Source organism: Mirounga leonina, unplaced genomic scaffold, assembly GCF_011800145.1.
Source record: "Mirounga leonina isolate KUSES-001 unplaced genomic scaffold, KU_Mleo_1.0 Mir_82, whole genome shotgun sequence".
NCBI classification, from domain to species: Eukaryota; Metazoa; Chordata; class Mammalia; order Carnivora; family Phocidae; genus Mirounga; species Mirounga leonina.
In genome coordinates, this window is record NW_023270825.1 from 4,225,158 (window position 1) to 4,236,973 (window position 11,816).

General features: G+C 56.6%; 1 protein-coding gene across 1 annotated transcript; it reads left to right on the top strand.

The window, feature by feature from the left end:
* Window positions 1–2,738: 2,738 nt before the first annotated feature.
* RTL1 (retrotransposon Gag like 1) lies at window positions 2,739–6,782 on the top strand. Its single transcript, XM_034992956.1, has one exon. It carries the CDS (start codon window positions 2,739–2,741, stop codon window positions 6,780–6,782), a length of 4,044 nt encoding a protein of 1,347 aa, XP_034848847.1.
* The last annotated feature ends 5,034 nt before the right edge of the window (window positions 6,783–11,816 follow it).

Consider the following 11,816-nt stretch of genomic DNA (forward strand, 5'->3'; position numbering starts at 1 on the left):
TAGCCAATAAAGTGTTTTAAAATTTTAAGAGATATACAGGTTTCATGCTTAAAATTTTTTAATTTTAGCCAATTTAAATATTTCAATATTTAAATTTTAATTTTAGCCAATTTAAATTTTTCTATTTTAAAATTTAAATTTCAGGGGCACCTGGGTGGCTCGGTCAGTTAAGCGTCTGACTTCAACTTAGGTCATGATCTCATGGTCCTGGGATGGAGCCCCATATCGGGGCTCCCCACTCAGTAGGGAGTCCGTTTCTCCTTCTCCCTCTCCTCCTCCCCACCCCCACTCGTGTTCTCTCTCAAACGCTCTGCTCTCTCTCTCAAATAAATTTAAGAGAGCTTGTGCTCTCTCTGTCTCTCTCTCAAATAAATAAAAATTTTTAAAATAAAATAAAATAAAATTTAAATTTCAGTCAATTTAAATTTTTAAGTTTTAAATTTAGCCAATAAAGTGTTTTAAAATTTTAAGAGATATACAGGTTTCATGTTTAAAATTTTACATTTTAGCCAAGTTAAATGTTTCAATTTTAAAATTTAAATTTCAGTCAATTAAAATTTTTAAATTTTAAATTTTAGCCAACAAAGAATTTTAGGGGTTTTAAGAGATCTACAGATTTCATATTCAAAAATTTAAATTTTGGCCAATTTAAAATTTTCAATTTTTTAATTTTCAATTTTTGCCAATAAAGGGTTTTAACAGTTTTAAGACATGCACAGATTTTATATTTGAAATTTGAAATTTGAGCCAACTTAAATTTTTCAACTTTAAAATGTAAATTTCAGCCAATTCAAATTTTTCCATTTTAAATTTTAGCCAATTAAGGGCTTGAAGAGACAGATTTTTATTTCTAATAGAGGAGTCTGCAGATGAGTTAGTCCCATTTTATATTTCAGTCAGAACTTTATATTCAACCTTGGAATCGTGCACTCCTTATAGGACTTTGGTGATGACAAATGAATTCACTGAGGTGCCATGCTCTGCGTATGTGGTGGGGATGGGCATGGGGATGATGGTGATCTTACGTGACCGGGGCATCATGCTAAAAATGTAATCTCTACCTGAAGGAATGACATGAGCAGAATTTTCTATTATTCTAAAGCCTTTGCATTTTAGCCAGAGAATGATTTTGGTGAGTTTCTGTGTCAGGAATTGTTATGGTAAAAGGTTTGGATTTAATATTGTGAACAGTAAATAAACAACAAAACCTTTTCATCAGAGGCTCTGCAGGATGGAATTAACTGTCATGCTAACAAGAATGTACTTAATTTTGAGAAACAGCAGATCGGAATCGTCTATCTTGTTGGAAAGTTTGGATTTTAGCCAACGAGGGAATGCCTTTTTTTTTTTTTTTTTTTAAGAGATGGGTTGGTGGCTCAGAGAGTACTCAGAAGTAACAAAAGGTATTAAATGTAGAAAGAAGGGTGACCACAGAGCTACTCTTTTGGATAACCAGAACTCAATTTACTCTCCCAGCAGAGAAGACGTACAAAATAACCCCAACCCAGACATCTCTTTTAAATTCAGCCCCAGCCCACTCAAACCACCCATGACTCTACTGCGAAAACTCCCATTTCAAGACAATCAGAGGTCAACGATATCTCGTGCCCTCCCCCTCCCCTACCCCCACCCCTTAGTCGCTACCCCAGCTCTCCTTGAGACACCCCTAGGTCAGGGAGAAAGCAGCCAGTAACAGAGAGGGGGTGTCTGCTAGAGGGAAGAACCAGCCCCCCCCGGTAAGACTGAAGGAGCAGGTAAATATGATTGCTCGCATGTGTGGAATTGATGCCTGAACCCCCACAAAGAGGGTGATCTTGGGAAAGTGGCAGTTTTAGGAGGGGTGGGGGGAGGATCTGCAGATTTCCCCGAGGGCTCAGAGCTGGGGAGATTGGAAATTGATGAAAGAGTATGAGAAATCAGCAAAACTTCCGAGTGAGGACCAAGTCACAGTGTGCAAGTCTCTGGCACATAGTAGGTGCTTTATTGAAATTTTTGGAAAAAAAAATAAAAGCCAGACCTCTATGTCTGCCCTCCTCCCCCTGCACTGGCCCAATTTCTACTGTGAATCTAGGGTAGGAAGTGAGAGCTATTTTAGGCTGCTGATCCAACTGACGGGACTGTGGCCAACTGCCCATTTTCTCCTCTTCCCCTGACCTTGTTAAACAGTAGGCATCTGCTAGAGATTCCTACTTCACAAGAGGGGGGGAGCGAGCTTGCTCCAGGGCATCCTGCCTGCCAGGGACAACTCTTGGTGGCACTGACATATGACCTCTGTGACTTTGGGATGACCAGAGAAGGAAAGGAGGGTTGACCAGGCACAGGTGCCAGGGGGAGATGAATTGGCCAGCACATCCTGCCAGGTGCCTGCCTGCCACAGCAGCTGCTCTGGGCCTATTGCTCCACAGAATTTATGGGCTGTGAATTTCTCACGGCCATGGGGGAAGCAGGCAAGCCAGACAGGCCAAGCGAGCCTGGGAGAACAGGGAGAAGGTCGGGGGTAGAATAATATTCAAAGCTGGGCAAGGGAAGCTCTCCCCCAGTATCTCTCTGTTCTGATGAGCTGGGCATCTGATTTGTCCCGGAGAACCTAACCTTGACCTTGTGAATCCCTAAACAGCTGCCTTTCCTCCCCACCCGTCCTCCCCACCCCCAGGTTCTGATCTCCGCAGTCCCAGTCGCTGACCGGACGCGTCACGACCTTACCAGTCTTCAGAGAACACTCCTTTCCATCCGACGAAATGATAGAACCCTCTGAAGACTCATTTGAGACGATGATGGAGCGTAAGAATCCATCATCAAAACAAATGGAGTCCTCCGAGGGCTCATCCAACACCACCGTGGAGACATCAGCCAGCGGCGCACAGGAGGTGGCAGGGCCGGCCAGTGGCCCAGCCCAGGAAATGAAAGAGCTGCCCATTGATCTCCGCCAAGACATGGAGGAGCCATCCAGTGGCCCACATAGGGAAATAAAGGATCCACCCAATGACCTACTCCAAGACCTGGAGGAGTCACGCAACGATTCACATCAGGAAGTGGGGGGTCCAACCAGTGAGCCACCTAGCAGAATGGAAGAAGCATCAGTCAACCCATGGGGAGCCCAAGACCAACAAGTCAATGACACTGACCTGGCCGACGTGGGAGAGGAGGAGCGTCCTGAAGAGGAGTCCGAGACTTCGGAGATCATGGCCACGGTGAGATCCATCATCTCTCTGTACTTCCGCATGCAAGACCTCCGAGAGCAACAAAGAGTAGCAGAAGAGATCTTGATGGAAGCAATCAACGCAGGCCGACTGCCCGTCCCATCAAAATTCTCTGGTGATCGCAGAGAATACCACGAGTTCATCGTGCTCTGCCAGCTGATCCTACAAAGCTACCCGAGAATGTTCTACAACGACCGCCTGCGAGTGGGGTACGTCATGTGCCACCTCTCCGGCATGGCCTTAGAATGGGCCAGAGCTCTGGTGAATGAAGACAGCCCCCTGATGGATGACTTCCCGGCCTTCCTGGAGGCAATGTCAGGTATGTTCGAGTACCGACAGGCACTGTGTGTGGCCGAAGACGCCATGTTCAACATCAGGCAGGGGAATCGCCCTGCCATCGAATACATCAACGAGTTCCAGGGCCTGGTACCCACCTTGGGCTGGTCGGACGAGGTCCTGCAGGCCCACCTGTGCCAGGGGCTCAATGAGGAGATCAGGCACTATCTGTTCCGGGTCCCGCAGCCAGATTCGCTGGACAGCCTGATTGTGCTCGTCCTGCAGATAGAAGAAAAGCTGGCAGAGAGAAGGGCCATGCTCAGGCTGCCCCCAGAGGCCCGCCCACGGAATCTGACCTGGATCGACTCACCTGCCCCGGAGAGGTGGACGGTGAGCAGTTGGCTGCCCTGCGAAGTGCGCCCCACCATCAACCGCAACCACCTCTTCCTGCTGCTCCTGGTCAGAGTGAACCCATACCACAGTGTCGCAGTGCAGGCCCTGGTTGACTCGGGGGCGGGCGGCAACTTCATGGATGAGAGGTTTGCCCAAGAGCACTACGTGGAGCTCTACGAGAAGCCCTACCCGCAGATGGTCCAAGGTGTGGACGGCTCACTGATCGGCAACGAACCTGTCTGGCTCTACACCGAGCCCCTGGTGTGCATCCATCAGAACCACCAGGAGTCCATCGAATTCGACATCGTTCCGTCCCCCAGCTTCTCCGTGATCTTAGGCATCAACTGGCTCCGGATCCACACCCCCGAGGTCGACTGGATCCAAGGCCGCTGCACCTTCCACTCTCCCTACTGCCTACAGAAGTGCTTCCGCCCGCCCCCACCATGCATCGCACTAGAAAGACATGCCATAAGCCTGCTGCCCGGACTGCCGCCCCTGTACTCCGACCTGGCCGACGTGTTTAACCCGAAGGAAGCAGATGATGAGACTTCCGACCAGCCAAGCTCAGACGGATCCGATGATCTTTCTGAATCAGAGCCCTCTGAGCTTCAGCAGGCTGGAGACAGTGATCACGGCGAGACCTTTTACGAATGTCCCTCCACCGCGCCGTGGGAACCTGTGGGTGCCGGGATGCAAAGAAGTGCCAGGCCGCGGGATGAAAACTGGAGCCCGGACAGCATGCTGACCAACAAACAGGACTACATACAGATGATTCCAGAACTGTTCGACCAGTTACACGGAGCTACATGGTTCACAAAGCTGGAGCTGCGGGGGACCATTGTGGAGGAAAGCATGAACATACACCAAGCAGAAGATGTATGGAAAGCAGCATTTGGTTTCGAGCCTCAAGAGATGAAGAGCTACCAGCCCTTCCCGCTATCCTCAGACCCGATCATCCCTCAGAACGTGCTCCACTTTATCCTAAAGGACATGCTGGGTTACTTCGTGCTCTCGTATGGGCAGGACGTCCTGGTCTACTCAATGAGCCAGGAGGAACACTTCCAACATGTCCGACAAGTCCTGGTCCGCTTCCGACACCACCACGTCTACTGCTCACTGGACCGAAGCCAGTTCCACCGACACACCGCCGAATTCCTGGGATTCGTCATAACCCCCAAAGGGGTGAAACTCAACAAGAGCGTCGTGAACACCGTCACAGGGTACCCCACGCCCAGCTCTAAGAAGTCCCTGAAACACCTGATCCAGTTCATCCTGCCCTACCAGCACTTCGTGGAGCGCTTCAGCATTATCACAGAGCCCCTGGCGCGGCGGCTGCTGAGCACCCCCACCTTCTCCTGGGGAGACGAGGAGCAAGAGGCCTTCGAGTGCCTGAAGCGGGCTTTCCGCAAGGCGCCCCTCCTGCACCACCCCAAGCCACAGAACCCCTTCTACTTGGACACAGGCGTCACGAGGACGGCTCTGCACGCCTCCCTGATCCAAATAGACGACCAAACCGGCAGGAGAGTCTCCTGCGCCTTCTACTCGCGAAGTGTCTCGCCTATCGAGGTCGCCTGCTCTCAACTGGAGATGAAGATTCTCCCAGTGAGGGCTGCCTTCACGGTGTGGTGCCGCTACCTGGAGAACACCGAGGAGCCCATCATGATCCTTCTCAACACAGAGGATCTGGCCTCTCTGAATAATGACAGGCTCACCGTACTTCTCCCCGGGCATTGGGTCTTCTTCTTCTCCCACTTCAACTTTGACGTCACGGAGCGGCCAGCACAAGATGGCGGCCGGCCTCTGCCGCCCCTGCGACACCTCAGCCGAAGGGCTTTCCGGCACAACGCGGCCACCCGGGCAAGGCCGCTCTTCTCCACGGGAGGGCCCCCCCGGGACCGGTCACTAGACTCCGGGGAAGAAGACGAGAACGAAGATGCCCCTCACCAGGACGAGCCAAATGGCCGGAACCTCCAGCAGGAGTTCCTGGCTCTGATACCAATCGACCGAATCCTCAACAGCTTCCTCGCCCATTTCAGCATGGCCCAGATCAGAGCAGTCATTCTGCACTTCTTCCGAGGCCTCCTGTTCTGGAAGGACACCCTGGCCGTGGCAGCACTCCTCGTGCTGCTGAAGCTCAAGCGCCGCCTCTCCACGCCGCCCGCGCCAGCCTGGGCCGTGCTTCGGCCCCCACCCCGGCGCTGGCTGCCCCTCGGCCCGGCCGCGCCCCTCGGCCCCGGCAGCAGCATGGCCAGGGCCGTGGCGCGGCTCCTCGCCCCGGTGCCCCTGCCCGTGGGCACGAGCGCCGTCCCGGCCCAGGAGCTGGCCGGGCTGCTCCCGGGCCCCAGCCACTGGCAGCAAGGCGCCCTGCTCCCCCTGACCCGCCGGGGCCTGCAGCTCACACCAGGCTTCTGGGCGCTGCTGTGCGAGTTCTTCGGCGTCCGAGTCGGCACCCCGGGAGGAGCCCGCCCCCTCCCCGGAAGCACCCGCTCGCTGGAGCTGCACGTCGTGGGTGACGAAGATGTCGTCTTGCGAGAAGCCCTGCAAGACGACCTGCAACGTTACCGTCAGTGTGGCCTGCATGACGGCCTGCAAGACACCTCGCAGGACGAGCAGGAGAACGACGTGCGGGAGGCCCTCAGCACTGACACCACCGGGGCGGCCCTCCAGCCCCTCCGACACCTCCCCATGCCCTCCGAAGTCCTCGCCTTCCTGAGCCGACACCTGCCCCGTGTCCACAGCGCCGCCAGGCAGCCCGACCTGATCACCCAGGAGCTGGCGGCCAGGGCCCTGATCCGCTTTCTGACCACGGTCTACGCAGAGGCGTCCCCGACCGCCGAGTGGGCGAGCCCACCCCGGGAAGAAGCTAGGCTGGAAGAGCTGCCCGGGGACGAGGACAGTGCGAGCCTTGAGTGAAGCGCCTCCCGGCCGGCGCCACACCCTCCACACCTCTGCCTCCCACCTCGGCCTCTCCTTCCAGACTCCCCGTGCCTCGGCCTGCTTCACTCAGCCAAGCGCCCCCCCCCCTTCCCGCCACTCCTGACCCAAGGGGAACCCACTTGTGAAGGGCAAAAATTTCTTCAACTCATCAACCAGCAGCATCATCTGTGCTAACAACGGACTATCCAACCATCAGAGACCCAGAGCCAGCTCAGGGCTACACAACCACAGTCCCGTCTTAACTGCCCAGGTCCCGGGCTTGCAGCTGGGAGTGAGATCAATGAGGGAGAGAGCAGTGGTGAGCAGGAGATGACCCCATGCCCCAAGGCCAGGCGAAGAATCAGGCACAGCGGACGCAGCCAAGCAAGCAGGTGCCGGGGACCCACCCCCCCTTCGCCCGGAGAGACGAGTGGCCACCGTGTGCCATCCTGGGACACTGACCTCGGGTGCTCCACTGACTTCTTCTACCTCCACCACCGGTGCTCCTGCTCCCCCTGGGCTCCTGACCCCCCGCCCCCCACCCCCCACCCCGCTCAACACCTCGTGGAGCGCTGTGGCACCTCCCTTGCCCACCCCCTGCAAAGCAAGCCCACCCCCACCGTCTGGTTCAGCTCCTCGACCCTGACTCTGCCTGGCCCTGAGCTCTGCCCTTACCTGGACGGTGCCTCTCCACAGAGCGTCCGACGTACCAGTACTCACCGGATTTGCATTCTTGAGAGTCCCCGTGACTCCCCGGACATCGAGGGGGTGACCTCACTGGGCAGGGCTCCCTCTCCCCTCCCAATTCTGATAGCACAGGGACCCAGAGGTCTACGACAGGGGAGGGGGCTCCAAGAGAGACCGAGGGAGGCCCCAGGCACCCAGTGGACTGAGCTGAGCACAGCCGTGCTGTACCAGACCCACCGCTCTCTGCCACGGGGAGGAGGCCCCCCCGCTTTTGCACCCACTCACCTTTCCCACCCCCAAAATAAAGCAAAATAAAAGATTATCTGACTCTGGTTTATTCTGAAGGCAGATGGTGGAGAGCAGGATGGAGGAGGGGGGCAAGTGGAGTGCGGGGGCTGGGCTCTCCCCCCAAAATAGGCCCCACCTTGTGCCGGGCACACAAACTGGGATGGGGGTCAGGGGGACACTGGGAGCTGCCTCCTCCTGAGGGTCAAGTCTCACCTCTGGCCTGGGCCTAACTCCCACACAAGATATGCGGGCTGGGCAGGCTGTTCTCTGCACCCCTAATGCAGAGGGTTCGGGAACAGGAGCCCCAGCTTCAAACAATTCCCCCTCTATCATCCTCAGTGGAGGCCAAGATCACACTGCCCTGAAAGTGGCAAAATTGGCTGTTCAGAGGGGGGGTGCACTGCCCTGGGGAGAGGAGGGGGCCCCCGGGGAGTCCAGGCAAAGGGAGGATGGCACTCATTCACTCGGGGCCCATTCAATCCATGGTCCAGCACATACAGACTGAGGGCCCCCTGCCTGGCCTCAGCTTCACCTATCCAGCAGCAGCCTGTGACCTCCAAGAGCACAGCTGCCCCCACCCTCCACACTGGGGAACTGGGGCATGGTGGAAGGACATGAACCACTCCCTGCACAACCGGGACCCTCACCTGGGGGCCCTCACACAACACCCCACACCCCCTCCCACCAGGTCTACCCTGCCCCTGCCCCTAACTCCGCCCCTAACTCGGCCCCTGACTCTGCCCTCAACTCTGCCCCTGACTGTGGCACCATGAGATCACCAAGCAGATCTCAGGTTCAAAGGTCGGGGGCTCTGCAGGAACCTGACATCCCATCCATCTCCCTTACTGCCCCTCTCCTCCTCACACCATCCTAAGGAAAACCATGGCCCCCACTGACCCCCAAAATTCTGCAGGCTCTGTAGCTGCATACCAGGCTCATGTCCTGTGCCCTCACTGGTCCCCAGGGGTGACCGGCTGTGGCCCCCTGTCCATCTATTTAAGCCATCTGCCCCTGATAGCAGCACCAAGAGATCATGGTCAGGATCCCCAAGTGCAAAGCCAGGGGTTCAGCAGTACTTCTGGGCTGCCATCCACCCCCACCCTCCCCCCTGCTGGCTGGCTGCATGCCCCACCCCCTGCCTCCGTTTCCTCATCTGTCGCTGGACCCTGCAGGGCTCACAAAGGAAGTGGTCAGCACAGCTGACACTGGGGGCTCCTATCCTCCACCCTCCGCACGCCAGCCAACCTGCTGGTATAGACAGAGGAATCAGGAACAGACAGAGCCAGGAATGGGGACCCACCCCGGTGGCCTCTGTTCTGTCACCACAGGCCATTCCACCCCTGCCATGCCCACCCAGCATTGTCACAGGACCCTGGAACCACCCCCACCAAGAGCTGACATCATGGCAGCTCTAGGAGCCAGGGGCACCCCATCTGTCCGCCCACCTGCCCACCTGACAGCAGCCCCAAGAGGCCATGAGTGGATCCTATAGGTCAAGATCAAAGGCTCAGCTGCAGGACCCCAGCGTCTCCCTTAGTGGCCCTGATCCTGACTTGTGGGTAGCCCTGGCTAATGACTGTGCTCATCTCAGGCCTGTTGCCTGTCATCAAATGGGGGACGGGAGCAGAGAGAGGAGCTCCTAAAATCCCCTCTGCTCCCAGATGGCACTTCTGGGGGCTCCCGAAATCCTTGGTGGTGGTGAACTGCCTCGGGGCACCGCCTGGGGTCACAGTGGGGATGTCACTCCCAGCACTGACCCCTCGCTCAGGCAGCCCCTGGGGGTCCCAGAGGCTGGATGCCCGCAGGCAAACCTGTGTGCCTGCTCGGTAGGGGCTGCCCTGGGGCCTGGGGTGTGGAGGGGTGACGCTTCGTGTGCCTGAGGCCAAAGTCCTGCCAAGAGCGGGGGCGAGGTCTCTCAGCAGGGGCCAAACGGAGAACTTGTCACCCATCAGCCTGGCCCTACAGTGGAGGGGCCAGACGCCCACCGAGGTGCCCAGTTTCACCCACGGTGACAAGCACACACGGGCACACACACGCACACACACACAGGAACTAACTCAGCCTCCCACACCAGCAGACAGCAGCGTCCTGGCTTCACGGAGTCCCTGCTGCCACCCCCAAACAGAGGGGCTTTAAGCCCATTTAGAGAAGAGAGGCAGCCCCCAGGCCTCGGAGAGCTACTGACAAAGCAAAAACATTGGGTGTCTTTGAGGTCCCCACCTCCCTAGAAAGAGTTTAAGAAAAAACAATACAAACCATTTTCCTCCTGAAGAAAAAAAAGAGAAAAACAAAACAAAAAACAAAAAGGAAAAGAAAATTAGTAGCAAATGACAATTGGTTCGCATGGGTTATGACATCACGGACACCGCAAACAAGGTGAGACAAGCATCTGATGACTCTGGACAATGGGTTCCCGGCACCCGGGCACCAGGCTTGCACCAGGTCATGCCTAAATGTGCCCACATCCCACCTCCCAGGATCTCTGGCATCCAGGGAGCTCTGGCAGCACTCAGGGATCAGGGGGAGCCCCAAGGTCCACCCCAGGGAAGGTTATCAGCCCCTCTTGTCACCTACCTTCCCTTTGTACCCACCCCCATGCCCCAAGTGCTCCAGCCTTCAGGCCTGGCTCATGCTGGGCCCGTTTCCCAAACATGCAACCGCGCACACAGTAGGCTACTCACCACTCGGGTCCAAATGAGCCTGCCCCTCCTGCAGGGGCCACAGGTCCGATGCGGGGCCTGTGATGCGGGCCCCCACGTGAGGGGGGAGACAGGAGTTAAGCCAAAAGGCCCTGCGCTGCTCCCAAAGTGAGAAGAGGAAGGCAACCCAGCCCCACCCTCCACACCCCATGGGCCCTGCTGCTGGGCCAGTGGGCACCACCACGAGGGGATCTTGGACCCAACAGACACCCTCATCCTGACCCCTGTCCAGGGTCTTCCAGAATAAACAGAGGATACGTTTCAGAAACACCTTCAACCTAGGATTTCGCACAGACACCCAGGCGGCTGAAAGTCAGGCCTCCATGGAAGGTGAGTTTCACTCGGCCCAAAGGCAACAAAGATCAGCAGTGAAAGAGAGGGGCCAGAATGAGCGTGGCAGGGGGTATAGCTCAGTGGTAGAGCATGTGACTGCAGAATGAGCATGGCAGACCTCGGGTCAGGAACAGGGAAGAGGAGAAGCACCAGGTGCTGACTGCTTGCAGCAAAAGGCTGTTTCTCAAAGTGAGGCCTCGGGCCACCGTCCACAGAGTCTCGTTGACTGGCTGGTTGAACATGCAGATTCAGGGCCCTGGCACCAGCCTTCGGGCCTCAGGAAGCTGGTGCCCGGGGGGGCTGGAGAACCACCTGCCTACCACGTGTCGCCTCCTGCCCACTCCGTGGAGCCCCTTGGGGGCCAAGGCCAAGTCCTCTCGGGGGGGCCTCAGTGTGGCTTGTGTCACGTCTTGCTCCAAAGCTTTCCACCCAGTGAAGGCACAACACACCTGACGTGGCCCAGCTCATCAGGGAGGCCGTGCTGAACCCAGCAAGACTCCTGATGCCATGACAGACTGGGGAGAAGAGACGAAAAGGCAGGAGGCAGGGGAGAGAAGAGGAGCCGGGGGGTGGGGGGAGGGCCAAGGCCTTTCGTGACCTGCTCTAGTGGCTCCCTCGCCACCCCAGGCATCCACCTGGGCAGGCTGCCATGGTGCTTAAAGGGTTAGTGACTGCAGCCGCACGGGGCCATGGTGCGGGCCACCTAATGCCATGCACGGGACCTGAGTTAGTCGGGGTGCAAAAGACAAGAGCCGCAGCCAAGGGCGGAGGGCAGAGAGGTAGGGAAGGGCTCAGTGTGCACCTGAAGGAGGAGGGACTCAGTGTGACACATGAGGGAGGGGGGAATCAGTGCGGCAGGTGAATGAGGAGGGAATCTGCGTGACGTGAGTGAGGAGGGGGCTCCATGCGACACGTGTGGGAGGAGGGGCTCCATGTGACACGTGAGTGAGGAGGGGCTCAGGGTGACACATGAGGGAGGGGGGCTCCATGTGACACGTGTGGGAGGAGGGGCTCCATGTGACAC